The 25,718-nt window shown below is 46.3% G+C and overlaps 11 protein-coding genes across 11 annotated transcripts; 10 read left to right on the plus strand and 1 right to left on the minus strand.

Annotated features, from left to right (window-relative positions):
• Positions 1-328: 328 nt before the first annotated feature.
• TbgDal_IX2130 (hypothetical protein, conserved) lies at positions 329-4,273 on the plus strand (the record flags this gene model as incomplete). Its single annotated transcript, XM_011778107.1, has 1 exon — positions 329-4,273. The coding sequence occupies one exon, from the start codon at positions 329-331 to the stop codon at positions 4,271-4,273; it is 3,945 nt and encodes a 1,314-aa protein (XP_011776409.1).
• A 1,045-nt stretch (positions 4,274-5,318) lies between these two features.
• Positions 5,319-5,738, plus strand: TbgDal_IX2140 (hypothetical protein, unlikely; the record flags this gene model as incomplete). The annotated part of the gene is made up of 1 exon (XM_011778108.1): positions 5,319-5,738. The coding sequence occupies one exon, from the start codon at positions 5,319-5,321 to the stop codon at positions 5,736-5,738; it is 420 nt and encodes a 139-aa protein (XP_011776410.1).
• A 361-nt stretch (positions 5,739-6,099) lies between these two features.
• TbgDal_IX2150 (hypothetical protein, unlikely) lies at positions 6,100-6,402 on the plus strand (the record flags this gene model as incomplete). The annotated part of the gene is made up of 1 exon (XM_011778109.1): positions 6,100-6,402. The coding sequence occupies one exon, from the start codon at positions 6,100-6,102 to the stop codon at positions 6,400-6,402; it is 303 nt and encodes a 100-aa protein (XP_011776411.1).
• Positions 6,403-6,744: 342 nt separating this feature from the next.
• TbgDal_IX2160 (hypothetical protein) lies at positions 6,745-7,191 on the plus strand (the record flags this gene model as incomplete). The annotated part of the gene is made up of 1 exon (XM_011778110.1): positions 6,745-7,191. The coding sequence occupies one exon, from the start codon at positions 6,745-6,747 to the stop codon at positions 7,189-7,191; it is 447 nt and encodes a 148-aa protein (XP_011776412.1).
• A 1,016-nt stretch (positions 7,192-8,207) lies between these two features.
• On the plus strand, positions 8,208-8,609 carry TbgDal_IX2170 (conserved hypothetical protein, unlikely; the record flags this gene model as incomplete). Its single annotated transcript, XM_011778111.1, has 1 exon — positions 8,208-8,609. The coding sequence occupies one exon, from the start codon at positions 8,208-8,210 to the stop codon at positions 8,607-8,609; it is 402 nt and encodes a 133-aa protein (XP_011776413.1).
• A 986-nt stretch (positions 8,610-9,595) lies between these two features.
• TbgDal_IX2180 (hypothetical protein, unlikely) lies at positions 9,596-9,922 on the minus strand (the record flags this gene model as incomplete). The annotated part of the gene is made up of 1 exon (XM_011778112.1): positions 9,596-9,922. The coding sequence occupies one exon, from the start codon at positions 9,920-9,922 to the stop codon at positions 9,596-9,598; it is 327 nt and encodes a 108-aa protein (XP_011776414.1).
• A 299-nt stretch (positions 9,923-10,221) lies between these two features.
• TbgDal_IX2190 (fatty acyl CoA syntetase 1, putative) lies at positions 10,222-12,318 on the plus strand (the record flags this gene model as incomplete). Its single annotated transcript, XM_011778113.1, has 1 exon — positions 10,222-12,318. One exon carries the CDS (start codon positions 10,222-10,224, stop codon positions 12,316-12,318), a length of 2,097 nt encoding a protein of 698 aa, XP_011776415.1.
• Positions 12,319-13,731: 1,413 nt separating this feature from the next.
• Positions 13,732-15,858, plus strand: TbgDal_IX2200 (fatty acyl CoA synthetase 2; the record flags this gene model as incomplete). The annotated part of the gene is made up of 1 exon (XM_011778114.1): positions 13,732-15,858. One exon carries the CDS (start codon positions 13,732-13,734, stop codon positions 15,856-15,858), a length of 2,127 nt encoding a protein of 708 aa, XP_011776416.1.
• A 1,392-nt stretch (positions 15,859-17,250) lies between these two features.
• On the plus strand, positions 17,251-19,359 carry TbgDal_IX2210 (fatty acyl CoA synthetase 3; the record flags this gene model as incomplete). The annotated part of the gene is made up of 1 exon (XM_011778115.1): positions 17,251-19,359. The coding sequence occupies one exon, from the start codon at positions 17,251-17,253 to the stop codon at positions 19,357-19,359; it is 2,109 nt and encodes a 702-aa protein (XP_011776417.1).
• Positions 19,360-20,744: 1,385 nt separating this feature from the next.
• On the plus strand, positions 20,745-22,853 carry TbgDal_IX2220 (fatty acyl CoA synthetase 4, putative; the record flags this gene model as incomplete). Its single annotated transcript, XM_011778116.1, has 1 exon — positions 20,745-22,853. The coding sequence occupies one exon, from the start codon at positions 20,745-20,747 to the stop codon at positions 22,851-22,853; it is 2,109 nt and encodes a 702-aa protein (XP_011776418.1).
• A 1,256-nt stretch (positions 22,854-24,109) lies between these two features.
• Positions 24,110-25,225, plus strand: TbgDal_IX2230 (hypothetical protein, conserved; the record flags this gene model as incomplete). Its single annotated transcript, XM_011778117.1, has 1 exon — positions 24,110-25,225. One exon carries the CDS (start codon positions 24,110-24,112, stop codon positions 25,223-25,225), a length of 1,116 nt encoding a protein of 371 aa, XP_011776419.1.
• Between the last annotated feature and the right edge of the window lie 493 nt (positions 25,226-25,718).

The following is a 25,718-nucleotide window of genomic DNA, read 5'->3' on the forward strand; positions in this document are numbered from 1 at the left end:
GTGTGACAGAAGTGGTTGTTGCCGCGTGAGAAATACTTTGTGTGGAAATTGGTGTGAAGGTTGCCCTCGTAATGCTTAAATTGGCGTTTTGGGAAGATGGTAGTATCAATTTGTTTGTGTTATCTGTTAATGCCATTTTTTCTTTTTTGTGTGTCAAAGGTGTCCGTTAGCGTCCCAACTGCCCCTTTTTTGTTAGCGATTTCCCCGCAGCAGGCTGTATGAAGATGGTTGGAAGCAACTGTTCCCCGTTCGTTGTTTTGGTCAACCTCTGCTCCTTTTATTTTTCTTCTTTAAACAAGTTGTTACGTGGTAGAATACGTGCACTGATATGGCATCGGAGGCAGCGTTATCGCTTCCTGCTGATGATGAAAAGGTGCAGGCGGATGCTGCTACTAATCACGGTACCACAACGCCCCCCTCTTCAGTAGAGACAGCACCAAGTACAGCCACTGGTGCTGTTGCACCGACGGGTTCCAGCGAACGGGAAAGCAACGTAGTAATGCCCGCGGTTGCTGTTGTGCCCGCATTGGAAGCAAGTGAATGTCAGGTGCAAACAGAGCCGGGAGGGAACGACCCCATTACGTCTGGGGAGCTTTCGCTCGTTAATGACCCTACGGCACCGCAAAAGCTGAATGCCGATGTGAAGTTGTTCTCGGGTGACAACCGGCCTTCAAAGTCGTTGGCTGCACCTTTCAGGGGCCCTAGTAATCGACCACAAGGAATTCCCCCTGGCGGCGGCACCCCTTTATGGCCCCCCAATGCTCCTCTTGGCCAAGCTGTGATGTCGCTTCCGCATCCACCCATGCCTCCTCATCAACTTTATCAACCTCCTTTGATGATTCCAACACTGGTGCCGAATATGCATCCACTGATGGCACCGTTCATCTCAGGCATGGCCCACGCCCCACAGCCGCCCCCGCCCCCCCCACCGCCGCCAGGGTTTGGGCCCCCACCGGGTTCGTTTGGGCCACTGCCGTTTCCCGCAGCATTGAATGGACCTCTTGGTGCACCGCCTCCGCCCCTCATGATGCCCAATCCACCCGATTTGGCAGTGTTTCAACCGCGGTTCCCTGGTGACAAGATGGCGGCGTCGCAGTCATCCCAGGGTCCGGCGCTTTCGAAGCAAAAATCACATGTGTTGTCGGCTTCATCACCAAGTGCGAAGATAATTGTTGGTAATGCTTCCCTTGCCGCACACGTGTCGAACGATCCGCCTAAATTCTCGTGCGTATTGCTTTCTGGAATATCAGCAGTTGGCAAAACAACAATGGGAAGGGAGTTAGTTAACGAACTACAGGCAGATGGTTTAGGCTGGGTATTTTTTTCTGGTGCTGATTTCATTTCAGCTCCTACAACGAGGCGGGCCGTGTGGGAGACCACAAAGGAGGTATTTGATGCCCTGGAGAAGCAGCTGGAGAGACTTCTTGACCAACAGAAGGAAAAGCGAGACTTGAAGGGTCTTGTCATCGACAAAAATGTGAAGAACGTAGAGGACATTTTTTATTTGGCGGCGCTGCTAAGATCGAAGCAGATCCCATTTGTCGGAATTGTAGGCATGGAAACTGATGATGATGAGGTGCTTCTTCAGCGCATGGGTGGCGAGCGGGAACTTCATGAAAAGCTAAAGTACCACCGTGTTATTCATTATAGGATCCGTAATTTAGCCAGGAAAGCGGCTATGTACCGGGAGATTGACGCCAACAAGCCGAGGCAAGAGGTTCTCAACGCATTGCGCACTAAGGTGCTGGGTTGTTGCGCCCAACCACCGCAGAATGGTATACTTTCTGATCTATACGTGAAATCGGCCTCCATTTCAATGGTTGATGACTATGCCGAATACTACACGGTTGTGACACAACTTTTCGACTTAATTAAACCATTGAATGGCTCTGCACACTTCCCCGGAACAACGAACTACGTTCCCTTGTCAACCCGTGATATGGCCGACAAGAATCGTGTGAGTGCAATCAAGGAATCCTACGGTGCCCGTCGATTTAACAAAGGCACCCGCTACCTGCTCATGTATGATAGGGGGAAATTGTACCTGATTTCGACTCATCTTAGGGCGGTATTACGCCTGTCTCCCAAAGCGTTGTTAGGAGATAAGATGGCTTCGGTAACGTGCGCCGTGTTTGAGGGTGATTTAGTGAGAATAAGGGAGGACCCGCAGACCGAAATATTTCTTGTTTTTGACGTTCTCTTTTGGAATAATGCAGCGGATCCGGAGGGCAATGAGGTGACACAGATGAGTATGGAACAGCGTCATGCCCTTCTGAGCGCCCACCTATGCAGTGAAAGCAGTGCCTTCTCCCCTACGGGTACTGACTGCGTTGTGGCCTACCGAGCCACGGTAAAGCTTGAGGAGATTCCAAAACTTCTGGAGCCATGCGGTTTCCCAGGTGAGGGCATAATATTCCAACCCACTTCTTCAGTACACAATCTGAACAAAGTGTATTTGTGGCGACCCGCGAGCAGTATTTCAGTAGATTTTCGCATTGGTGCGTTGAGGGGGACACGAGAAGAGAGTGCTGTTTCGGAGAGCGGTGAATTGTGTGCGGATGCGGGCTCCCCAACGCTGAATGATTCTGCTAATCCCGGTGCCACCGCTGGCCAATCTCAGTCCCAACTGTCAAATAGTAGTAACCCGACAGGGCAGAGCGCTGTGGGCTCCGGAGGGTCTAGCCATGTGCGTTGTAATGAAGGCGTTCCCACGCGTACCTTTGAGCTTGAGGTCTATGACAAGCAAGAAAAGGAATACACACAATTCGAAGACTGTACAGTGGATGTGAAGCACCCAGACGTGGTAGAGGGTTGCATATGCACTTGTGCGCTCGCGGACGAAAAGGGCCGTAAGTGGAGTTTCCAGAATATCTGCTACGATGCGGTTCGTCCTGCATACAAGCGAGATGTAAGTTCACTGCTCGAGCACTCTATCATTCCAAAGTCCAAACTTCTTCAGTGGCTCGCTAGCGAAAAGATTACACCACCACTTCCGAGTGGTACAGTGCCACAAGCGGCGACTTCGAGTGCCCCACAGCAACAATTCTGGGAGGCGGTTTCGAATTCCATTCGACAACCTCCACCGCATGCACCCCCGGCGTACGCCAGCGCCGTCCTCATGCAGCATGCTATGCCCCCACCAAACCCATCAGGGGCCCACGGCGGCGGCACAAACCTTGCAGCACTTGCAGAGGTAGTTGCCCCAACTGAAATTTCAAAGGGACACCAACCGGTGCTAGCATCAACCTCTAGCGCGGGTGTGGGCTCTCCTCCCCGGGGGCTGTCAATTGGTCAACCACCAAGCTACAAGATGCATGGGCTTTTGCAGCAGGGGCTATCGACGTCACCGGGAACAAAGAAGGTTGTGGGAGTGGCACCCGACAACGCTGCGGCTGCTGTTGGTGGCTCTTCCGCGGCGGGCGGCAGCGCAACGAACACGTATGTGGTGCAGTTGTTAACGTCAATGGTTCGCTCCGTACGCACTGTTCGTAAGGATGGGGTGGGCGACGAGTGCCAAAGTACAGCGGGTGCGACTCGACAGGAACAGCACCCTTCATGTGTCGATCGGTCAGACGGCGATCAGCACAGACGAGGGCACACTCGTTTTGATGATGTGAAGGATAGGGGGGAGCGGGGTCACGGGAAAATGCGGCGGGCCACCAGTGGTACACCTGGTCGCTGTATGGGGTGTGGCAAGGACAAGCCAGCGGAGGAACTTCGCTTCCGTCCAAAGGACAATTTGTACTGCTATGACTGCTGGGCAGCGAAGGGTTGGGAAACATGCCGTGAGTGTGGAGAGTTTAGTAGGGGCTACCACGAACGCACGCGTGAGTGTGTGGGTGAGTTTTACTGCAACAACTGTTGGGAGAAGTTCAAGGAAGGAGACAACCAAAAAAAGGAAGGGAGGAAAGAAGATACCGAAAACCAACAAGGGGAGAGGAGGCGGCGAAGACCCAAGCGGCAAATTCAAACAGTAGAAGTGAAGGATGAAGGGGAGAGCAAAACTGCAAGCGATTTTACGGCGGAGGCAGCGGGGAGAGACGGTGCGGCGAAGCGGCGGGCGCGGCGTGGACAGAAGAACAACACCAAAGACCGTGCAGCTGTTGACATTCATGTTGGATGTGAGGAAGTTAGCGAAGGGAGGACCGCCGCGAACGACACGAATGCCGCGGAACAGGCACAGGAGGACGGCACGAAGTCAAATAAGAGGCATGGAGTTGAGAGTAGATCCAACAAAAGGCATAGGCGGAAGGAGGCAGTTAGGGGCGAATAAACAAAAAGGTGGGGGTTTCACACTTAACTGTCACGGTTATGTGGCAGGTTTATGCGGCAAGCGGTGCCATTTGCCAATTTGTAGTGTGTCTCCCTCCTCCGCCCCTGCTGAGGGGGAGGGGGGGGGGATCCGCACGTTTTTTTGCGCGCATAATACTTCCCTTATTTCTGTTAGTGGACGAATGTCGTTTGCTTTTTGTGTTTTCTCAACCTGCAGGAGGTGGTGTGAAAAAAAAGAATTTCATGAAAGAAGGCATGGGGTAGCCCGTTATGAAACTTCTCGGCCGCCTAAGGGGAAGACAAGGGGGAAGAGAGCTTGAGGAGGGAGGGATTTAGGATGAAAAATGTGTACCATTTATTGTACAGGGTGCATCTAAATGATTGACGCCGTTGTGCGTTAACTCATTACAACAGTTGTTATCTTTTCATTCTCCCCCCCTCCCCACTGCATCTTCTTTTGTTTTCCTCGAAAGGGGGAGTTTTCTTTCTTTCTTTTTTTCTTTCTTTTCATTCAACTCTTCCGTGACTGCCGTTACTTTTGGACCGCGCATGTCTCCCTCTACATACTGGAGTAGCGAGCGATGTTTCCGTTCCATATTTCCTCAACCGAAGGATGAAAAAAAAAAAAAGATAAAAAGAAATGGGCGAAACGATGGTGTGGAATCGATCCTTGATGCGGAGGGGGAAAGTGTGTGTTTGTGTTTTTGTTTGTGTGGAAGGTAAGATCGAAGCAGAAAAAAGAATAAGAAGGATAAGAAGAAAAGGAAAAAAAAAGGATTAACAACCGTGCAAGGGGAACGATGACATCTGCTTTTCTTTTTTTTTTATTTTCTTCTTACGCATTTCATTTCATTTCATTTCACTTCTGTTTTTTTTTTGTTTTTTGTTGTTGTCGCTCCTGTTAGACATCATTCCTAAAATTGCGCGGTGAAGTTCTTACGGTGTGCCGGGAAGTATGAAGGAGGGAGAACGGAACAGAAAGCGAGCGAGAGAGCGAGTGTTAAGGGAGTAAGAACAAAGGGAAAGGAAGAGAAACAGAGAAATGTATGGGAACAAATAAAATAAGAGAAAAGAAAGGAAAAAAACAAACAAACAAACAAACAAACAAACAGAGAGATGAAAGGATGCAGAGGAAAAGGAGGGGGAAAAGTGTTCCCGTTGTTGCCTTCTTCCTTTCCACAATCCTCTTCTCTTTCTTCCTTTCCTACGTGTACTATTTTCCCAGTGATTCACTATCATTTTTTGTTTTTCTTTTTTTTTTTAATGGTTATTTGTTTTTTGTTCATTCACAAGAAAAAAATCATTTTCTTGTTTTTTTTTTCGATGTTGTTGCTGTTGTTATTGTTATTGTTATTGTTATTGTTGTTTTGTTTTGTTTTCGAGACAATCCCTACGGAGAATTATCACACCTCTTTTTTTTTTTTTCTGTATCATTTTTTTCTTGTTTTTACAACCTAAATTATTAAAGGTGTGTGTGTGTGTGTGGAAGGAGGAGAGGGGGAGAAAGAAATAAATAGAATGAAATGAAAAAGTGAAAAAGGGGTTTAATAACCTCTTGTTCTTCTTCGTTTTTTTTTTTTTACAGTTCATCTTTACAAGGCTGCAGGCAGGGGAGATGAAAAGAGGATGGGATGAAACCCCCTCCTCCAAAAAACAACGACAAAAACAACAACAACAATAATAATAATAATAATATCAGTAACAGTATCCAAAAGATGAAAAGTAAAAAAAAAAATAATAAGAATAATAAATGAAACATCAAGAGGGGGAAAGAGCTACCGTGCGGTAAAGTATGGAATACGGTGTACGTTTCATGCAGGCGCGCACATGTACTTATATGTGTGTATATTTTTCCTCATCTTGTTTTTTTTTGTTTGTTTTCCATTATCTTTTTTTTTCTTTTTCTTTTTCTGTCTTTTTTCTGTTTTTTTTTTCTGTTTTTTTTTTCTGTTTTTATGTTTATATTTGCGTTACATTTTTTTTTTCCCTCCTCCTCTTTTAGTTATCCTGCAGTCCTTTTCCCGTCATTCATTCATTCTTTCATTCTATTGTTCGTTTGTTTTTTTCTTTGGCATCCCAGCAGCACTTGTTTATATATTTATAAATGCCTGCGCGTTTGTGGTATTGTAGTGAGCAGCAAATATAACAGAAATACAAAGGCATCGGTTGAATGAGTTTGTACTGCAACTGCGGCCGGAAAATTTAAAAAAAAAAAGAAAGAAAAAGAAGAAGAAGAAAAAAAAAGAAAAAAAAGGAGGGGATTGTGTGATGCAGGCAGCTTAAAAGCAACGGAAGGGACACGGGCGCTTCGGTTGCGAGGTGTAGCGACTCACATCACATTATTCGAACCAAAAAGAAAAAAAATAAAATAAAAGAAAAGACAAAATAAAAGAAAAGGAAAAAAAAAGTGTATCGGTTTACATATTTCTGTTTTTTTTCCTTTTCTTTTCTTTTGGTTTGGTCGTGATTGATATGTTTCGTTTCACGTTGTTATTGTTCCCTCGTACTTCCTTTCTTTCTTTTTTGTTTTTTTTTTCACTCCCTTCACTCCCTTCCCTCCTCCTTTGGGTTTATTTCCGTTTTCGTTTTTTTTTCTCCTTTTCCCACGCACGCAGTTGTTATTTCCCCTCTTTTTTTTTATTTACTTCATTTTTTTTTGTGTATTTGTGCAACCTCCGCTGTGTTTGTGAGGACGTATCGCTTTCAGTTGATTTTTTGTCCCCTTCTTTTCTTTTCTTTTCCTTTTTTCTTTTTTGTTATACCGTCGTGTCGTTTTTTTTTCCTTTTTTTCGTTTATTTTGCTGTTCTTTTTTTGCGTTTTGTGTTTTGTTTTTTATATTTTCATGTTTTTATGTTGTGAGGCATATGACAGTTGCGGTCGGCCGAACGCTAAAAAAAAGAAAAACTTATCGCCAATAATCTTACATCAACAAGGCGTTTTTCTTTGTGTTTCTTCTGTGATTTTTTTTTTGTTCCCTCTTTTCACTCACTCCATTCCCATTCGTTTCAACTTCATTTTGTTTATTTTTGTGTTTCGTTTTTGTTTATTTTATTTTGTTTTTTTTTGTTGTTGTTGTTTCCTTCATTCGTGCTTCCTGTTGGTTTTTTTCCCCCCATATTTTATGGTATATGAAGTGTCAGAAGCAGTAAAGAACATAAAAGAAATGAGAAATGGATCGCGTAGCAGCAGCGGCATGTAAGAATAAATAATAACGATGATGGTGAGGAGGAAAAGTAAGAGGATAACAACGTCAGTAAATAACTACAAATAACAAAATGATAATAATGTTTATTACTATTACTATTACTTTTGTTGTTTTTGTTGTTACTATTATTACTATTATTATTGTTGTTGAATAATAATAGTAGTAATAGTAATAGTAATAGTAATAGTAATAATAATAATAACAACAAAAACAACGAAAACAGTATTGATGGATATAATAATATTGGGTCTAGATAATATGTGAGTGTGAAGAATGTAAGGGGGAGATTACGCGTCTGTTTACATCAAAATAAAACAAAGTGACGGAAACAAAAAAAGGACAAAAAATGAAGAAGAAGAAAAGAAATGAAAAAAAAAAGAAAGAAAGGAGGAAAGAGGGAAGAGGAGGAGGGGAGACGTACCGGTATAAAAATATGAAAACAGACACGCGCGCACGCACATATATCTTTTTTATATATATCTTTTATATATATGTCTTTTATATATTTATATACATATATACATATATACATATATACATATATACATATATATATATATAGTATATATTTAAACGAATACATGTGTTTTTTTCTTATGTTATTTTATCTATTTAGGTGCGGGTAAGTGTACATGTTTTTTTCTTCTTTATTGTTTATTGTTTATTGTTTATTTGCTTTATTATTATTATTATTATTATTATGTTGAAACGATAGGGGGAGGAGGAGGGATGAGAAGGTTACTTTTCTGTCATCCATTTTTTCTCTTTATCTTTTTTTTTCTTTTAGTTTGTTTTTACTTTTTGATCCCTCCGTCACTGCGGCATGTCCGGATGTACTCCCATTTTTCTTTTTCTTTTTTCTTTTTGTTTCGTTTTATCTTACTCATCCGCCTCCAACCGTGCATTTTTTTTTCCGTTTCACTTAGTTTTGTGTTCTCCAGTTCTTTTTTTTTCTTTCTTTTTTTAATTCACTTCAATTTTATTATTTTGCTTCACTTGCCTACTTTTTTTTTTCGCTTGTTATGTTTCCGTCATTTTATCATTGCGCTGCCATTGCGTTTTCTTTTTTCTTTTTTTTTTCCACACCGTTTCTCCTTTTGTTTCTTTTCTTTTTTTTTAAAAAAAAATTAGAAAAAAAAATATTGCGTTCCCCTCACTCATTTTCCTATCCCTTTTAAAACATACATACATACATACATGCGCACGTATATGTATATGTAATAATACAAATATATGTGTGTACAACTTATGAGCATTATGGGAGGAAAGGAAGAGGAAGGGGAGTGAAAGGAGGATAGTAAAAAAAAAAAAGAAAAGAAAAGAAAAGAAAAATGAATTATTCAAGGAATAAAAATAAAAAATAAAAAAATAAAGAAAAACGAATAGTGAAAACATGTTTAAATTATGATTGTTGTTATTATGTTTTTTTTTGATATTGATATTTTACACAGTGGAGTGTTGACTGAAAGGTTTCCAAACCTCCTATTTCCCTTATTTACTATCACATACATATCACATACGCGGGCTTTTCACTCTACCTCCCCTTTCCCTCCATTACGCAAGAAATAAATAAATTAAAAAGAAAAAAAGAAAAAAAAGAAACGAAAAGAAACGAAGAAAAAAAACCGAAGAGTGATCGGAGGACAAAGTATAGTTTATTATTATTATTATCATTTTGTTTTCAAGTTTTTAATAGCAGAAAGAAACGAAAAAGGCAGAAAAGGAAAGGAGAATCACGAGTGAAATGATTGAGAAATGTTAACGGGTGGTGAGTGGTGTGCGCGTTTTGTCGTATTTGTGCATGTGAGTTGACTGGTGGAAAAAAAAAAGGAAAGATTTAAATAGGCCATTTGTTTTACGCAGAGGATGGGAAACTAAATAAAACCAGACGAACGGTTGAAGCCGTTTTTTTTCTTTCATTTTCTTTCATTTTTTTTTTTTGGTGAAGACGCAAACAGCAGCAGAACACGCAAGTATGAAATTGAAGGCGCCGCTCGCGTTAAGTGGGGTTTTCATGGAGGGCAAATTCGGTTGCTGCAAAGCATAGCCTTTTAGCAGCACGTTAAGCTCAGTGGAAAGCTTACATGTGGGTTCGTGTTGGGGGCGTGTTTTTGTTTTTAAGTGGGAATGGTATTTTTGAAAACAAAAACAAACGAACAAACAAACAAACTCAAATGAGTGCTCTTGTACACGCCGATCTGGCGGCTGTGCGCAAGGGGATACAAACGTAAAGAAAGAAGTTTATTATATTTTAAAGACAGGAAGAAAGTAAAAAGAAAAAGAAAAACGCAGTAATTCCTCCATTGTAGTTTACGCAGGCGCGCCTCACCGCTCTTGTTTGTGCCATTTCCCCTTCTACAAAGAGACATGTACACATATGCCGCGTAACATAACTGCTGCATGAAGTGTGTGAAATGCCGTATATTTCCACTCTTTTCTTTCATTTTATTATCTGATTGTACCTCCTTTCCTTTCCCTTCCCCCTCCCTTTTGCTCTTTATTTGTTAATTCATTAATAGGTAAGTTGCCGAATATTATTTGAACTACATTTTATAAACTTAACTAAGCTGTTCAACAACCAGGAACAATAACAAACGCCCAACGACAGGAGGGGTATCCCAACAATACAAGGGGGAGGGTAAGGGGGAAAAAAAAAACTTACTGAGGAGATCGTTTCAACAAACCAGATAAACGAGAAGTGACGATAATTAAATATTAATAGTAGTGTGGCAGTTGTGTTTCGATGGGAATGTACGTCACTAAGCTTCTCTCCCTCTGGAGTCACTGGTTTGAGGTGGATGACGAGGTGATCATTGCGAGACAAAAGTTTGGGCCACTTGCTCACATTTGTGGACCAGCGGAGGGCGAAAACTGTTCACCTGTTTACCGCTCCATAGGAGTCACAGATGAGGAGCAGGCGCGCATTACGAGGGAATGGTATTACGGCGAGCACTTTCTGAAACAGTTGGAGCAAACATGCACGAGCAGACGAGATACTCTGGCAGTTGCTTACCGCACAATTAACAAGGTTGAAAAGGAGTGGCGTGAGGACCATAATGGGAAGAGGCGCGAATGGCAGGTTACACATCTCAACGATCCGGTCTACATGACATATGGTGAATTATGGGAGAACTCTGTGGCCTTTGGAAAGGGTTTAAGGGAGTATGGAGCAAAGGAAGGGGACCGTGTTGCCATTTACGAGGATACGCGATGGGAGTGGCTTGCCTCTGCTATTGGGGTTTGGACGCAGTTGATGGTTACTGTAACAGTTTACGCTAACCTCTGCCGGGAGGGGCTGATGCACGCGCTCAAGGAGACGGAGTGTGCCGCTATTATTTGCAACGGCCAAAACATAAAGGATCTCATTACCTTACTGAAGGAGGTCAAACTCACCAACACCACGTTGGTCTATCTCGACTCTCTACCAGATGGGTTAAATGATGAAGGCATGCGCTTAATACCATGGAAACAGGTGCTGGAGACGGGAATGAAGAGTAACCTGGGCTATACCATTCCTGGAAATTGTGACACAACGGCTTTGATCATGTACACAAGTGGCACAGTGGCGGCACCCAAGGGTGTCATGCACACCTTTGGTTCTCTCACCGCCAGTAAAAATGGGCTGGCGGACCGCTTCCTTGAGTGTATTGGACCCAAGGAGGAGGGTGAGACATATGTATCTTACCTCCCCCTTGCTCACATTTTGGAGTTTATTGCTGATGTGGTGATGCTTAGCCGCGGTACCTTGGTGTGTTTTGGTTCGCCACGAACACTCACGGATGATACGGCGCGACCACGAGGTGACTTGAAGGAGTTTAAGCCAGTGTTTATCGTTGGAGTCCCACGGATCTTTGAGACAATACGGAAGGTTGTGGAAAGTCGGTTACCACCTGTGGGTAGTTTTAAGAGGACCCTCTTTGATACTGCCTATGCTGACCGACTCCGTGCTCTCAAGGAGGGGAAAGATACGCCTTTCTGGAATGAAAAGGTTTTTAAGGTCCCACGCGACATGTTCGGTGGTAGGCTGCGTGGAGTGGTATGTGGTGGCGCACCTCTCGCTGACAGGACACAAGAGTTCATGCGGGTTGTCTTCAGCCTTCCGCTGGGACAAGGCTACGGATTGACAGAAACGTGCTGCAACGGAAGCATACAACGTTTGGGTGAGTTATATCCATCAGTTGGTCAACTCCTGAAAGGGGTTGAAGGGAGGCTATTGGATACAGATGAGTACAAGCACAATGATAAGCCATTCCCGCGAGGGGAGCTCTGCCTTCGTGGGTCGTTTATGTTCAAGGGCTACTACAAGCAGGAGGCCATGAGCAAAGAAGTGTTGATTCCAGGGGGTTGGTTCCGCACCGGGGACGTTGTGGAAATTGGTGAAGATAATGCCCTGCGAGTCATTGGCCGTGTTAAGGCACTGGTGAAGAACCTACTCGGAGAATACATTCAGCTGGAGTACCTGGAAGTGATTTACTCACAGCATCCATTGTCTGCCCCTAATGGCGTTTGCATTCTTGTAAATCAGCGGCGGGCATACATATGTGCCCTTGTAATCACCGACGAAGAAAGGGCTAAGAAGTTTGCCCAAGAAAATGGAATTGGTGGAACGTGGCCCGAGATACTTAAGGACCCGACTTTCCACCAACGTGCCGCCAAGTCGTTGTCGAATTTCGGCGCTTCAATTGGTAGAAAACCCTTTGAACTGCTCCGTCAGGTACGTGTGATCGCCGATGAGTGGACGGCAAAGAATGGGATGCTCACCGTCTCGATGAAAATCCGTCGCAACAAGGTGGAAGAAAGGTACGGCGATGTCATTGAACAACTTTTCAAGTATGAGTAACGCGTGCGGTCAGCGAGGGATGGTGTTGTGGACCACACGTTGGGTCTGTGCTGTGGGGTTATCGCTGGGTGAATCATTTGATGGCTGCTTTTTTTTTCTTCTTTTTTTTCCCTTTTTCGACACTTTTGTGTGTCTGGGCAGTTGGTGTTGTTATGTTCTTTTTTTTTCTTTCTTTTCTTGACTTTGGTGCCCCTCCATCCCTTATGCCCCTTGTGTTTCGTCTCTTGGTTAAATTCCGACCCTGACAGTTGTTGTTATTATTATGGTTATCACTATTTTTTTTTCTTTGTTGGTGACGTTGGTGGCAGGAAATGTAACACATGAAGTGAATATACCCAACAGGTAGTAAAGAAAGTGGGAGTGAGGAGCGGGGGCAGTTTCGCCAACTGCGGTGTGCACGACTGAAAATAATGGAAGAGGAAAATACAGAAAGAGAAAGTGAAAGGGGGAAAAAAAGAGGAAAACAGAAGTGTCGCTCCACTGGTGAAGTGGAACCACGAGGAAACAAAATTTCTTTTCCCCTTTCCTGTCTTCAAAAAGGAGTGCGGCGCATTGAGTAGGAAATGAACGATTCAGCCACCGTGGCACCAGATGTAAAACATTGGTTTAAACAGCCGGTAGGAGACGTTTGTAAACATAATGGACGAAACATATACCTACACTACACTGATGTTAATCGTAAACATGGTTTGGAGTGAAGGGGTGCGTTGCATGCGGGCACAAGTTTGACAGTTATTCCTCGCTTCTTACTTTTATTTGTGTTTTCCCGCAGAGGAATGTTTTGCCGCTTAGACGGATGTTTGCGCTACTACGCGTGCGTGGCTGCATCAGTAGCAGTTATGTGAATGCCATCGATTGATTGTGTGGATTCATCGGAGTGACCGTTATGTGTGTGTGTCACACACTATTATTTGTGTGTGCAGTACTTCTTTGAAGTGTTTCTTGTGCTCCTCGCCCTCTGGCTTCCTTACACCCCGCTGCTTCCCCCTTTCCCTTTCCCCTTCAACTTTTTCTTAATTCCTCTCCCGATTTGATTCTTTTTCTTTAAATATAAACGAGGGTTTTCAGTGGGCCTTACAAACTTACCTTTTTCTTATTCCCCCCATGTCATCAGCTGTGGCCATTCGAGAATTTCGCCGTTCCTCCACTTTGTTAACTTATCTGATGTTCAGTGCCTTTCCTTCCTCGGACTTTTTTTTTTCAAACATTTCCTTTACATTGCCTTTAATACACGCATGCACGTTGGTATAATATGCCAACGTTCCTTTTGGTGTATGCTGCGCAACTGAACCTAGCAGAGACAAATCCAGGTCCCTTACAGCGCTGCAGAAGATTGGGCAGGATTCCTCATATATATTATATATCTTATAATATATACGTGTATTTATTTTACACACAACACTTTTTAAAAAGATGAACACCGCTTCTGCGCTGAACGAAATCGAGGTGGCGGTCCTCCAGCTTATGGATGAGGCCAACAGCCGAGAATCGGCACCAAACGAAGACATTGTGCAGCTTCGGAGCAAAGGCTCACAGAACGAGGCGATTCCACAGACAGAAACGGAGAATATGTCGGCCATCTACCGTCGTGCCGGAGTCAGTGGCGAAGAGCACACACGACTCTGTCGAGAGTGGTACTACGGTGTGAACATGCCACAGAAGTTCATGGCAATATGCAAGAAAGGGGGAAGTCGCAGGGCTTTCGCGTACCGGGTTCTGTCAAACATATCGAAAGAAGTGCTAAGGGACCAAAATGGGCTTGAACGTTCATACGATATAACATACTTTAAGGAAACGTGTTATATTAACTACCGTGTCCTCTGGGAAAACATCGAGTCGTTTGGGCGAGGTCTTGTGGAGTTGGGTATTTCACCAAACTCCCGAGTCGCCATATACGAGGAGACGCGGTGGGAGTGGTTGGCAACAATTTACGGTATCTGGTCGCAGAATATGGTTGCCACCACAGTGTACGCCAATCTTGGGGAAGATGCGCTCGCGTATGCCCTCCGGGAAACAGGATCCCGTGCAATTATATGCAACGCAACAAATGTGCCAACACTGGTCCGGTTGGTGCAGAGCAACCGCATTCCGCCCTTGGTGATCATTTACATTGGTCAGCTACCTCCGGATACAAAAAGCACACATTGCCGCATCATCTCTTGGCTTCATGTCGTGGACAATGGTCGCCTCTCAGATGAACCACTTCGAATCCCCACTGACAATGACCAAGTTGCTTTCATCATGTATACGAGTGGTACGACGGGGGACCCCAAAGGTGTCATTCACACACATGGCTCACTGATCTCGGGTGTTACTGCTTGTGCCGACTACGTGAATGAACTGATTGGTCCTTACGAAGAGGGTGAGTCGTACTGCGCTTACCTGCCTCTTGCCCACATATTTGAATTTGGTGTCGTCAACATCTTTCTTGCTCGCGGTTCTTTTGTTGGGTTTGGAAACCCCAGAACACTTCTCGACACGTACACTCGTCCACACGGTGATTACAGGGAGTACAAACCGGTTTTCACAATTGGCGTGCCGCGAGTGTACGACACGATAAAGAAAACGGTCGAGTCACAGCTGGCACCCCGAGGGACACTACAGCGCCGTATATTCGAACACGCCTTCCAAACGAGACTTCGAGCCCTCAAGAAGGGTGAGGAGACCCCGTACTGGAACAGGTTAATTTTTTCTCCATTCCGGTCCATGCTTGGAGGTAAGATGAAAACGATGCTTTCCGCCGGAGGGCCCCTCAGCGCACCAACGCAAACATTTCTTCATGTTGTATTTGGCATCATGCCACAAGGTTGGGGCCTCACGGAGACGGTGTGTGTTGGCACAAAGCAAGTCGCAGGTGATATGGAACCGGCCGCTGCAGGCAAGCAAGAGCGCACATGTGAAATGCGACTACTGGACGTGGAAGGATACAAACACACCGATGAGCCCGATCCTCGTGGGGAAATTCTTCTGCGTGGTCCATTCCTCTTCAAAGGGTACTACAAGCAGGAAGAACTAACCAAGGAGGTACTTGATGAGGATGGTTGGTTTCATACGGGTGACGTTGGCAGCATCGGCCCCAATGGAACCCTTCGCATCATTGGCCGCGTGAAGGCCTTGGCAAAGAATGTTCTTGGAGAGTATGTTGCCATGGAAGCTTTGGAATCCATGTATGCACACAACTCGCTGAGCATGCCCAACGGTGTTTGTGTCCTCGTGCATCCTGACAGACCGTACATTTGTGCGCTTGTTCTTACTGATGAAGCGAAGGTTGTTGCGTTCACGAGGGAGCATGGATTGAAAGGTAAATACCCTGAAGTTCTGCAGGACCCCGAGTTTCAGAAGAAGGCTACAGCATCATTTCAGGAGACGGCTCGTGCATCTGATCGACAGAAGTTTGAGATTGTACGTCACGTACGCCTACTGAGTGATGAGTGGACTCCTGAAAATGGTGTGCTGACAGCCGCAGGCAAACTGAAGCGACGCGTCATCGATGAGAAGTACACTGATACTATTGTGTCACTTTTCGTGGAGGAGTGCTGATGAATGGTGCGGATCTCCATGGGGCGGTCCATTAATTGTGTTTGCGATGTTAATCAGTTCCTATTGTCCATCTGAATTGTCCTCTCTACACGTTCCATTATCTGTTTTCCGTCGGTCCAACTTCTTGATGCTGGTGGCGACAGCTTGCACGACAGGTTGTAAGCGTTAAGGCATGCAGGGTTGGTTTTGCAGCACGGGGGAGGGTATTGAAATACGTAATTTTTCCTAGTTGATACATTTGATTACACTTGGTTTTGTTGTAGTGACTCTGTTTATTTACTTATTTTTCTCATAGGGGGATCCGATAGTGCAGACAACACGGTGTGCAAGTCGAGAAACCCAAGTTACACCTGTATGCTCGTTTTCACGGGGTTGTGTATGCGTGAGTGCTATTTATTGGGTAACAGAGTCACCCTGCTGTTGCCTTTTTTCTTCCGCTTCGGGTGTTGGGGATTCTTCTTTTATCATTATTATTGTTATCCTCTTTTTACTTGTTTTTAATTTTTGGCTTACGGTCAGGAGATTACTTACCCCCCTCCCCATCCAGTGGTTTTCCACATTGTCTAACTCACCGTAGGCCCTAGGCGCTTTGACATGATTTTCCGTTCGCCCCTCCTGTGCACTTATGTCCGCATCCCGTTACTTCTCACTCGTGCACTGTGCCTCGGTGCGATTCTTCCATTGTTTTTATTGACTGCAAGTTTTTGTGGAAGGTTTCTTATAACATAAGCAACTTAGGAATCACTGAGACGCATTGGCACACATTTCCCACCGCATCCCTCCCCTTGCTGTAGTCTTGTGTTGTTACGAGTGCTAGATGTTTGACCATCCAATATGTACGACAATGACATCTGACCGCGGCACGTACGGGATCTGAAGGGGATTATCATGACAGCTGCAACCCGTAAATGTATGCTCGCTGATCCTTGTGTGCGTGTCTGTATGTGTGTAGGTTGCGCATCCTCAATAGTTACGAACCTTCATATTTCCCATTTCTTGTCATCTCGCGAGCACAAACCCTGGAGGCCACAGGTTAACCGCGTACCTGCTATTGCTTTTTTCCTCTGTTTTCCTTCTGTTCTTCCCATCTTCGTCACGCCCCTCCTCATTTCTCTATCTTGCTTGCTACGATAGCCATACCAAAAGACTGTAAAGCACAACCGCTCTGCAACAAGCACTAAGGGAAGAAAGACAGGTGATTGTGGATACGGTTGAACCTGAAGGGAAGGGAAGCAATCGGGACAGCAGTGGTGCGCGCCACGTGTGTTTGTGGGAGGAAGGCTTGTTAAGGTTGGCGAAATCATCTTAAAAGCCACCATTCACACCCAGTAAGTATTGTACTTCATAGGAAGCCTTTGCTTTTAAGATCCGATATTGAGAAGTGGGGGCACCATGGGGGGATGTGTGATTTCCGTCATGGACTACATGAACAATCGCTCTGAGGTTGAGAATGAGCATGTGAAAAAATTTCGTGCGCTTGGCAAGGTTGCTGTCCCTGTGCCCGGCAGCGAAACTTCTGATTGCTCTCCCATCTACCGTCTCGTAACTGACGACGGCAAAGATATTGAAGAGGTGCGGCGGGAGTGGTACGAGGGTGAGTGCCTTCCGCAGCGCTTCGCAGCCCTTTGCAAGCGTCAACCCAAGCAGCGTGCCCTTGCTTACCGCCCAGTGGATCGGGTAGAAAAGGCTGTAATTAAGGATCTGCACACGGGAACAGAAAAGACAGTGAACGTAACACATTTCAAGGAGACGAAATACCTTGACTACGGCACCTTCTGGGACTACATCGAGTCGTTTGGGCGAGGTCTTGTGGAGTTGGGTATTTCACCAAACTCCCGAGTCGCCATATACGAGGAGACGCGGTGGGAGTGGTTGGCAACAATTTACGGTATCTGGTCGCAGAATATGGTTGCCACCACAGTGTACGCCAATCTTGGGGAAGATGCGCTCGCGTATGCCCTCCGGGAAACAGGCTGCAAGGGGATCATTTGCAATGCGAAGAATGTGAGTGTTGTTATTAAATTCATGAGTGAAGGCATCACACCTTCCGCACCCATCATCTACAATGGGAGCCTTCCTGCCTCTGTCGACCAGGAGGCCTGCCATCTCGTATCGTGGGAGGAAGTTGTGAAACTTGGTCGTGAGGCCCGTGACCGGCTTCCGTTGAACAACTCTGGAAGGGCAGATGACCTTGCTCTCATCATGTATACGAGTGGTACGACGGGGGACCCCAAAGGTGTCATTCACACACATGGCTCACTGATGTCGGGAGTTCATGCACTTGACCACAGGCTGAACGAGGTAATGGGTTGCCATGTTAAAGGTGAAACATACTGCGCTTACCTGCCTCTTGCCCACATTTTGGAGTTAGGAGTCGTTAACATCTTCATTGCCCGCGGTGCACTGATATGCTTTGGAAGCCCCTTTACACTGACTGACCTCACTGCAAGGCCCCGTGGTGACCTAGCAGAGTACAATCCATCACTTTTAATTGGCGTACCGCGCATATACGATACGCTGAAGAAGGCAATTCAGGCGAAACTGCCGGCTCCTGGCACGTTCAAGCGTCGTGCTTTTGACCATGCCTTCCAGAGCCGCTTGCGTGCCTTTAAGGATGGCAAAGATTCGCCGTACTGGGATGCGAAGGTGTTTGCAGCTACCCGTGCCGTTTTGGGGAAAGGAATACGAATTGCTTTGTCCGGCGGAGGCCCTCTGAGTACAGCCACACAAGATTTTGTTAATGTGGTTCTGGCTCGCACGATTCAAGGTTGGGGCCTCACGGAGACGGTGTGTGTCGGAGGTGTTCAGTTTACAGGCGATATTGAAACCGGTGCTGTTGGACCCCCGCTGCTATCGGAGGAAGTGAAACTACTGGACGTGGAAGGATACAAACACACCGATGAGCCCGATCCTCGTGGGGAAATTCTTCTGCGTGGTCCATTCCTCTTCAAAGGGTACTACAAGCAGGAAGAACTAACCAAGGAGGTACTTGATGAGGATGGTTGGTTTCATACGGGTGACGTTGGCAGCATCGACCCCAATGGAACCCTTCGCATCATTGGCCGCGTGAAGGCCTTGGCAAAGAATGTTCTTGGAGAGTATGTTGCCATGGAAGCTTTGGAATCCATGTATGCACACAACTCGCTGAGCATGCCCAACGGTGTTTGTGTCCTCGTGCATCCTGACAGACCGTACATTTGTGCGCTTGTTCTTACTGATGAAGCGAAGGTTGTTGCGTTCACGAGGGAGCATGGATTGAAAGGTAAATACCCTGAAGTTCTGCAGGACCCCGAGTTTCAGAAGAAGGCTACAGCATCATTTCAGGAGACGGCTCGTGCATCTGATCGACAGAAGTTTGAGATTGTACGTCACGTACGCCTACTGAGTGATGAGTGGACTCCTGAAAATGGTGTGCTGACGGCTGTGGGAAAACTGAAGCGACGCGTCATCGATGAGAGGTACACTGATATCATAGCACCACTTTTCGTGGAGGAGTGCTGATGAATGGTGCGGATCTCCATGGGGCGGTCCATTAATTGTGTTTGTGATGTTAATCAGTTCCTATTGTCCATCTGAATTGTCCTCTCTACACGTTCCATTATCTGTTTTCCGTCGGTCCAACTTCTTGATGCTGGTGGCGACAGCTTGCACGACAGGTTGTAAGCGTTAAGGCATGCAGGGTTGGTTTTGCAGCACGGGGGAGGGTATTGAAATACGTAATTTTTCCTAGTTGATACATTTGATTACACTTGGTTTTGTTGTAGTGACTCTGTTTATTGCTTTGGCTGTGCTTGTAATATTGTGCAGACAACACGGTGTGCAAGTCGAGAAACCCAAGTTACACCTGTATGCTCGTTTTCACGGGGTTGTGTATGCGTGAGTGCTATTTATTGGGTAACAGAGTCACCCTGCTGTTGCCTTTTTTCTTCCGCTTCGGGTGTTGGGGATTCTTCTTTTATCATTATTATTGTTATCCTCTTTTTACTTGTTTTTAATTTTTGGCTTACGGTCAGGAGATTACTTACCCCCCTCCCCATCCAGTGGTTTTCCACATTGTCTAACTCACCGTAGGCCCTAGGCGCTTTGACATGATTTTCCGTTCGCCCCTCCTGTGCACTTATGTCCGCATCCCGTTACTTCTCACTCGTGCACTGTGCCTCGGTGCGATTCTTCCATTGTTTTTATTGACTGCAAGTTTTTGTGGAAGGTTTCTTATAACATAAGCAACTTAGGAATCACTGAGACGCATTGGCACACATTTCCCACCGCATCCCTCCCCTTGCTGTAGTCTTGTGTTGTTACGAGTGCTAGATGTTTGACCATCCAATATGTACGACAATGACATCTGACCGCGGCACGTACGGGATCTGAAGGGGATTATCATGACAGCTGCAACCCGTAAATGTATGCTCGCTGATCCTTGTGTGCGTGTCTGTATGTGTGTAGGTTGCGCATCCTCAATAGTTACGAACCTTCATATTTCCCATTTCTTGTCATCTCGCGAGCACAAACCCTGGAGGCCACAGGTTAACCGCGTACCTGCTATTGCTTTTTTCCTCTGTTTTCCTTCTGTTCTTCCCATCTTCGTCACGCCCCTCCTCATTTCTCTATCTTGCTTGCTACGATAGCCATACCAAAAGACTGTAAAGCACAACCGCTCTGCAACAAGCACTAAGGGAAGAAAGACAGGTGATTGTGGATACGGTTGAACCTGAAGGGAAGGGAAGCAATCGGGACAGCAGTGGTGCGCGCCACGTGTGTTTGTGGGAGGAAGGCTTGTTAAGGTTGGCGAAATCATCTTAAAAGCCACCATTCACACCCAGTAAGTATTGTACTTCATAGGAAGCCTTTGCTTTTAAGATCCGATATTGAGAAGTGGGGGCACCATGGGGGGATGTGTGATTTCCGTCATGGACTACATGAACAATCGCTCTGAGGTTGAGAATGAGCATGTGAAAAAATTTCGTGCGCTTGGCAAGGTTGCTGTCCCTGTGCCCGGCAGCGAAACTTCTGATTGCTCTCCCATCTACCGTCTCGTAACTGACGACGGCAAAGATATTGAAGAGGTGCGGCGGGAGTGGTACGAGGGTGAGTGCCTTCCGCAGCGCTTCGCAGCCCTTTGCAAGCGTCAACCCAAGCAGCGTGCCCTTGCTTACCGCCCAGTGGATCGGGTAGAAAAGGCTGTAATTAAGGATCTGCACACGCGAGCTGAAAAGATGATGAACGTAACACATTTCAAGGAGACGAAATACCTTGACTACGGCACCTTCTGGGACTACATCGAGTCGTTTGGGCGAGGTCTTGTGGAGTTGGGTATTTCACCAAACTCCCGAGTCGCCATATACGAGGAGACGCGGTGGGAGTGGTTGGCAACAATTTACGGTATCTGGTCGCAGAATATGGTTGCCACCACAGTGTACGCCAATCTTGGGGAAGATGCGCTCGCGTATGCCCTCCGGGAAACAGGCTGCAAGGGGATCATTTGCAATGCGAAGAATGTGAGTGTTGTTATTAAATTCATGAGTGAAGGCATCACACCTTCCGCACCCATCATCTACAATGGGAGCCTTCCTGCCTCTGTCGACCAGGAGGCCTGCCATCTCGTATCGTGGGAGGAAGTTGTGAAACTTGGTCGTGAGGCCCGTGACCGGCTTCCGTTGAACAACTCTGGAAGGGCAGATGACCTTGCTCTCATCATGTATACGAGTGGTACGACGGGGGACCCCAAAGGTGTCATTCACACACATGGCTCACTGATGTCGGGAGTTCATGCACTTGACCACAGGCTGAACGCTGTAATGGGACCGTTGCGGGATGGAGAAACTTACCTGTCTTACCTGCCTCTTGCCCACATTTTGGAGTTAGGAGTGCTAAGCGTATTCATTGCCCGCGGTGCACTGATATGCTTTGGAAGCCCCTTTACACTGACTGACCTCACTGCAAGGCCCCGTGGTGACCTAGCAGAGTACAATCCATCACTTTTAATTGGCGTACCGCGCATATACGATACGCTGAAGAAGGCAATTCAGGCGAAACTGCCGGCTCCTGGCACGTTCAAGCGTCGTGCTTTTGACCATGCCTTCCAGAGCCGCTTGCGTGCCTTTAAGGATGGCAAAGATTCGCCGTACTGGGATGCGAAGGTGTTTGCAGCTACCCGTGCCGTTTTGGGGAAGAATATGTACATGGTTTTGTCCGGCGGAGGCCCTCTGAGTACAGCCACACAAGATTTCCTCAATGTTGCAGTCGTTCGTATAATTCAAGGTTGGGGCCTCACGGAGACGGTGTGTGTCGGAGGTGTTCAACTTACAGGCGATATTGAAACCGGTGCTGTTGGACCCCCGCTGCTATCGGAGGAAGTGAAACTACTGGACGTGGAAGGATACAAACACACCGATGAGCCCGATCCTCGTGGGGAAATTCTTCTGCGTGGTCCATTCCTCTTCAAAGGGTACTACAAGCAGGAAGAACTAACCAAGGAGGCAATAGATGAGGATGGTTGGTTTCATACGGGTGACGTTGGCAGCATCGGCCCCAATGGAACCCTTCGCATCATTGGCCGCGTGAAGGCCTTGGCAAAGAATGTTCTTGGAGAGTATGTTGCCATGGAGACGTTGGAATCCATGTATGCACACAACTCGCTGAGCATGCCCAACGGTGTTTGTGTCCTCGTGCATCCTGACAGACCGTACATTTGTGCGCTTGTTCTTACTGATGAAGCGAAGGTTGTTGCGTTCACGAGGGAGCATGGATTGAAAGGTAAATACCCTGAAGTTCTGCAGGACCCCGAGTTTCAGAAGAAGGCTACAGCATCATTTCAGGAGACGGCTCGTGCATCTGATCGACAGAAGTTTGAGATTGTACGTCACGTACGCCTACTGAGTGATGAGTGGACTCCTGAAAATGGTGTGCTGACAGCCGCAGGCAAACTGAAGCGACGCGTCATCGATGAGAAGTACACTGATACTATTGTGTCACTTTTCGTGGAGGAGTGCTGATGAATGGTGTGTGTGTGTGTGTGTGTGTGTGTGTGTGTGCGTGTGCGTGCGTGTGTTTATTTATTTTATCATTTATCTTTGGATTTCTTTGCCTTCTGGCTTTTTGTGGTTAACATGTAAGTTTACTGCTCTAATATCTTACATTTTAAGTATACTTTCCTAGTCTGTTTTTTTTTTGTCCTGGCAGCATTCTTATTCGGTGCCCTTATGGTTGTTAAAGTTTGGGAAGAGGAATAGGCGAAAATCTTTTGTTCACCGTAGTCACTTTATATTCAGTTGAGGAAATCGTCGCATCACCACAAATTCTCATTTTTTGTTTAACCTTGATAACCCCACCTTGTTGTCGTGGTACGTTAAAACATGTGTTTTCAATGTTTTGTTCAGGGTCGTTGCCTTTGAGAGGTGAGCCTTTACATTTGTTGCTTGTGGGCGAATGACTGATGCTGCTGCTTTCTATATATTGGCAAACAAACGGTTTCTTCTGCATGTGCTGTGCTCTTTTCTATTACTTCTACTGTTTGGATGTGTGTGAAGGGTTGTTTCTTCTTTTCGTTGTTGTTTTTGTCTGTGGCGCAGTCGACAGGAGGGGCTTGGTGGAAGCCGTTTTGTTTTTTTGCCTGTGGACCCTCCGCCGTTTTGTTGGTAATTGTTTTCCTTTTTTTGTGGCGTGCAGTCTGCCCGTTATTATAATTGTGACCGAGGCTTTGTCTTAACGGGCTTGCAAGTATTAGTGGAGTTTCTATTTAATGCTTCCCCCCGTTTGTTCTGTGACGATGTTTTGCCACTGTTTGTAATTAATTTCATTAACGTGAGATCGTCTGCCTTCTTTGTGTTTTCACTTGCATGCGGCAGCGTCCGTGCTTATGATTTTGAGGCGCGCAAGGTTGTGCATTTAATGTCATTCCTTTTTTTTTTTAAACGTCGTCACCTTTCCCCGTCCTGTAACGTGTTGTCTTTCTGCAGGGTGATTAGTTATAGCTGAGCAGACGACCCTGTTTCTCAGCTGTCAAGCATCAAGGCGGAAAGAGTAGAAGCCCTTTCATTGAACAGACACGCTGCGGTGGGAGATCATTCGTTCACTGCCATATTTTTTGCTCCTATAGATTTACCCCTTCGCTTGTCTTTGCGTGTTAACGCAAGCACAGCGCTGTTGGGGGTGGGGGAGCAAGTAGTGAGAGGACTGCGGAATAATACCAGAGAAGGCGCAACAGAGGAGCACCGGGCCCATCGAAAGGTGACAACCCCAAACGATAGGAATGCTTTCGACGGTTTGTGGTTCCGGAGCTGCAACTATGAATAATGGCCGGCAGAAGAAAGTTGATCATTCACGAGGACTTGATTTCTATTTGCCACCTCCAGACGATCGCGAATACCGGCGGGGGAGAATACAGCGGCTACGCGACCAAATAACCGCATGGAAGGATCCAGGTCGACCATTTTCTGTCTCCGGCCCCAATTCTATGTTGGGGACGAAGGAGTTCAAGTGGCTGTCAACCCAAAGGAGTTGCTCTTTCGGACGCACGGCGAACAGCTGCGGCGCAGCCGCCGGAGGTGCAACGGGGTCGAAGTGCGGGAAGGCAGCACCACAACAGCCGGATAATGTGTATTTCCATGACCACATTGTTTTCTGTGTGCCCTCAGGTAAGGGTCAAACCGAGTCACGTGGTGGGGCTGACGGAATGTGTTATGGTGTTACTACGAACAAGGAAAGCATGGCTGAGTGTGAACAAGGCCTTCAGCAGACCCATGTTGGACAGCGGTCTGTGTCCACGCGCAGCATTGGGGCGAACTCTGTTGGCGTTTCAAGAGCCGATGGCGACAAGCAAGGGACAATGCGTTCTGATTATCGTTCATGTGCAACTTCTCCAACACCCGTGGCCACCCTTCAAAGCATCAAGGCACAAAGCGTCGATCTCGCCTCCTCTGTTCATGAGGCTCGGATGCAATGCAGACAGGGGGACTTCCCTACACCCCATAGTTCCCAACAACAACTATTCATGCGCACAATGGAACTTCCAATTGATTGGGGGGAGTACACACGTAACTCGAAGGGCACCACTTGTGCGTCGCGTGGTGATCAATCCGTTCCAAAGTTCGATACGATTCATTCGTGCGGGCCTGATGTGAGTTCCGTCTGTTTTGTGAACACTTTTACGGGAAGTAATGCATCTTCTCTCGGATTGGAAGGCCGAGCTACAGGAATAAAAGGGGAGAGCACTCTTAGATCTGCCGCAACACTGCATAACAACGCCCGCCGGCCGTTGCGCCTTTACTCCATTCAGTTGAAGGATTTTCATCCAAGCAGGACATCGACTATCACCCCCGGCGCGGATGCACCGCGGAACGGCATACGCGTAAAACTGAAATCATAATCTCCAGTCGTGTCTAACTGAGGAAATGTGGTGGGCGAAGGCTGACAATACGGATGTAAGGTTGGGTAAGTAGATGGTATGAGAGGTGCGAGATGGGCGATGTAAATAAAATTTATTTAGTGATGTACGCAGTTGTGTGTGTGTGTGTGTATGCGTCTGTGTGCGGGCGTAGGCTGAGATCCCTTTGACGTGGCCATACCAAAAATATCCTCATAGCCTACCTTTGTATATGCTCCTATAGCTGTGCGTCGTATAAATGTATATTCATTTCCCATTCCTTTCTTTGATGCGATTTGAGTTACCCGTCGTCGTGATCAAGCACGTGCCACGTGTAACTTGGATTTACCTAGACGGCAGTCTTTATAACCCAACAGATGGGAGAGCGTTGCACCTTTCTTTGACTACAGTTGAGGTTTTGTAGACTTGCCACAATTTCACCCCCTTTTTATTGTGACTAGTTTGGGTCATTTAAACGCCTTATTCACGGGATTAT

Source organism: Trypanosoma brucei, chromosome 9 (assembly GCF_000210295.1).
Source record: "Trypanosoma brucei gambiense DAL972 chromosome 9, complete sequence".
NCBI classification, from domain to species: domain Eukaryota; phylum Euglenozoa; class Kinetoplastea; order Trypanosomatida; family Trypanosomatidae; genus Trypanosoma; species Trypanosoma brucei.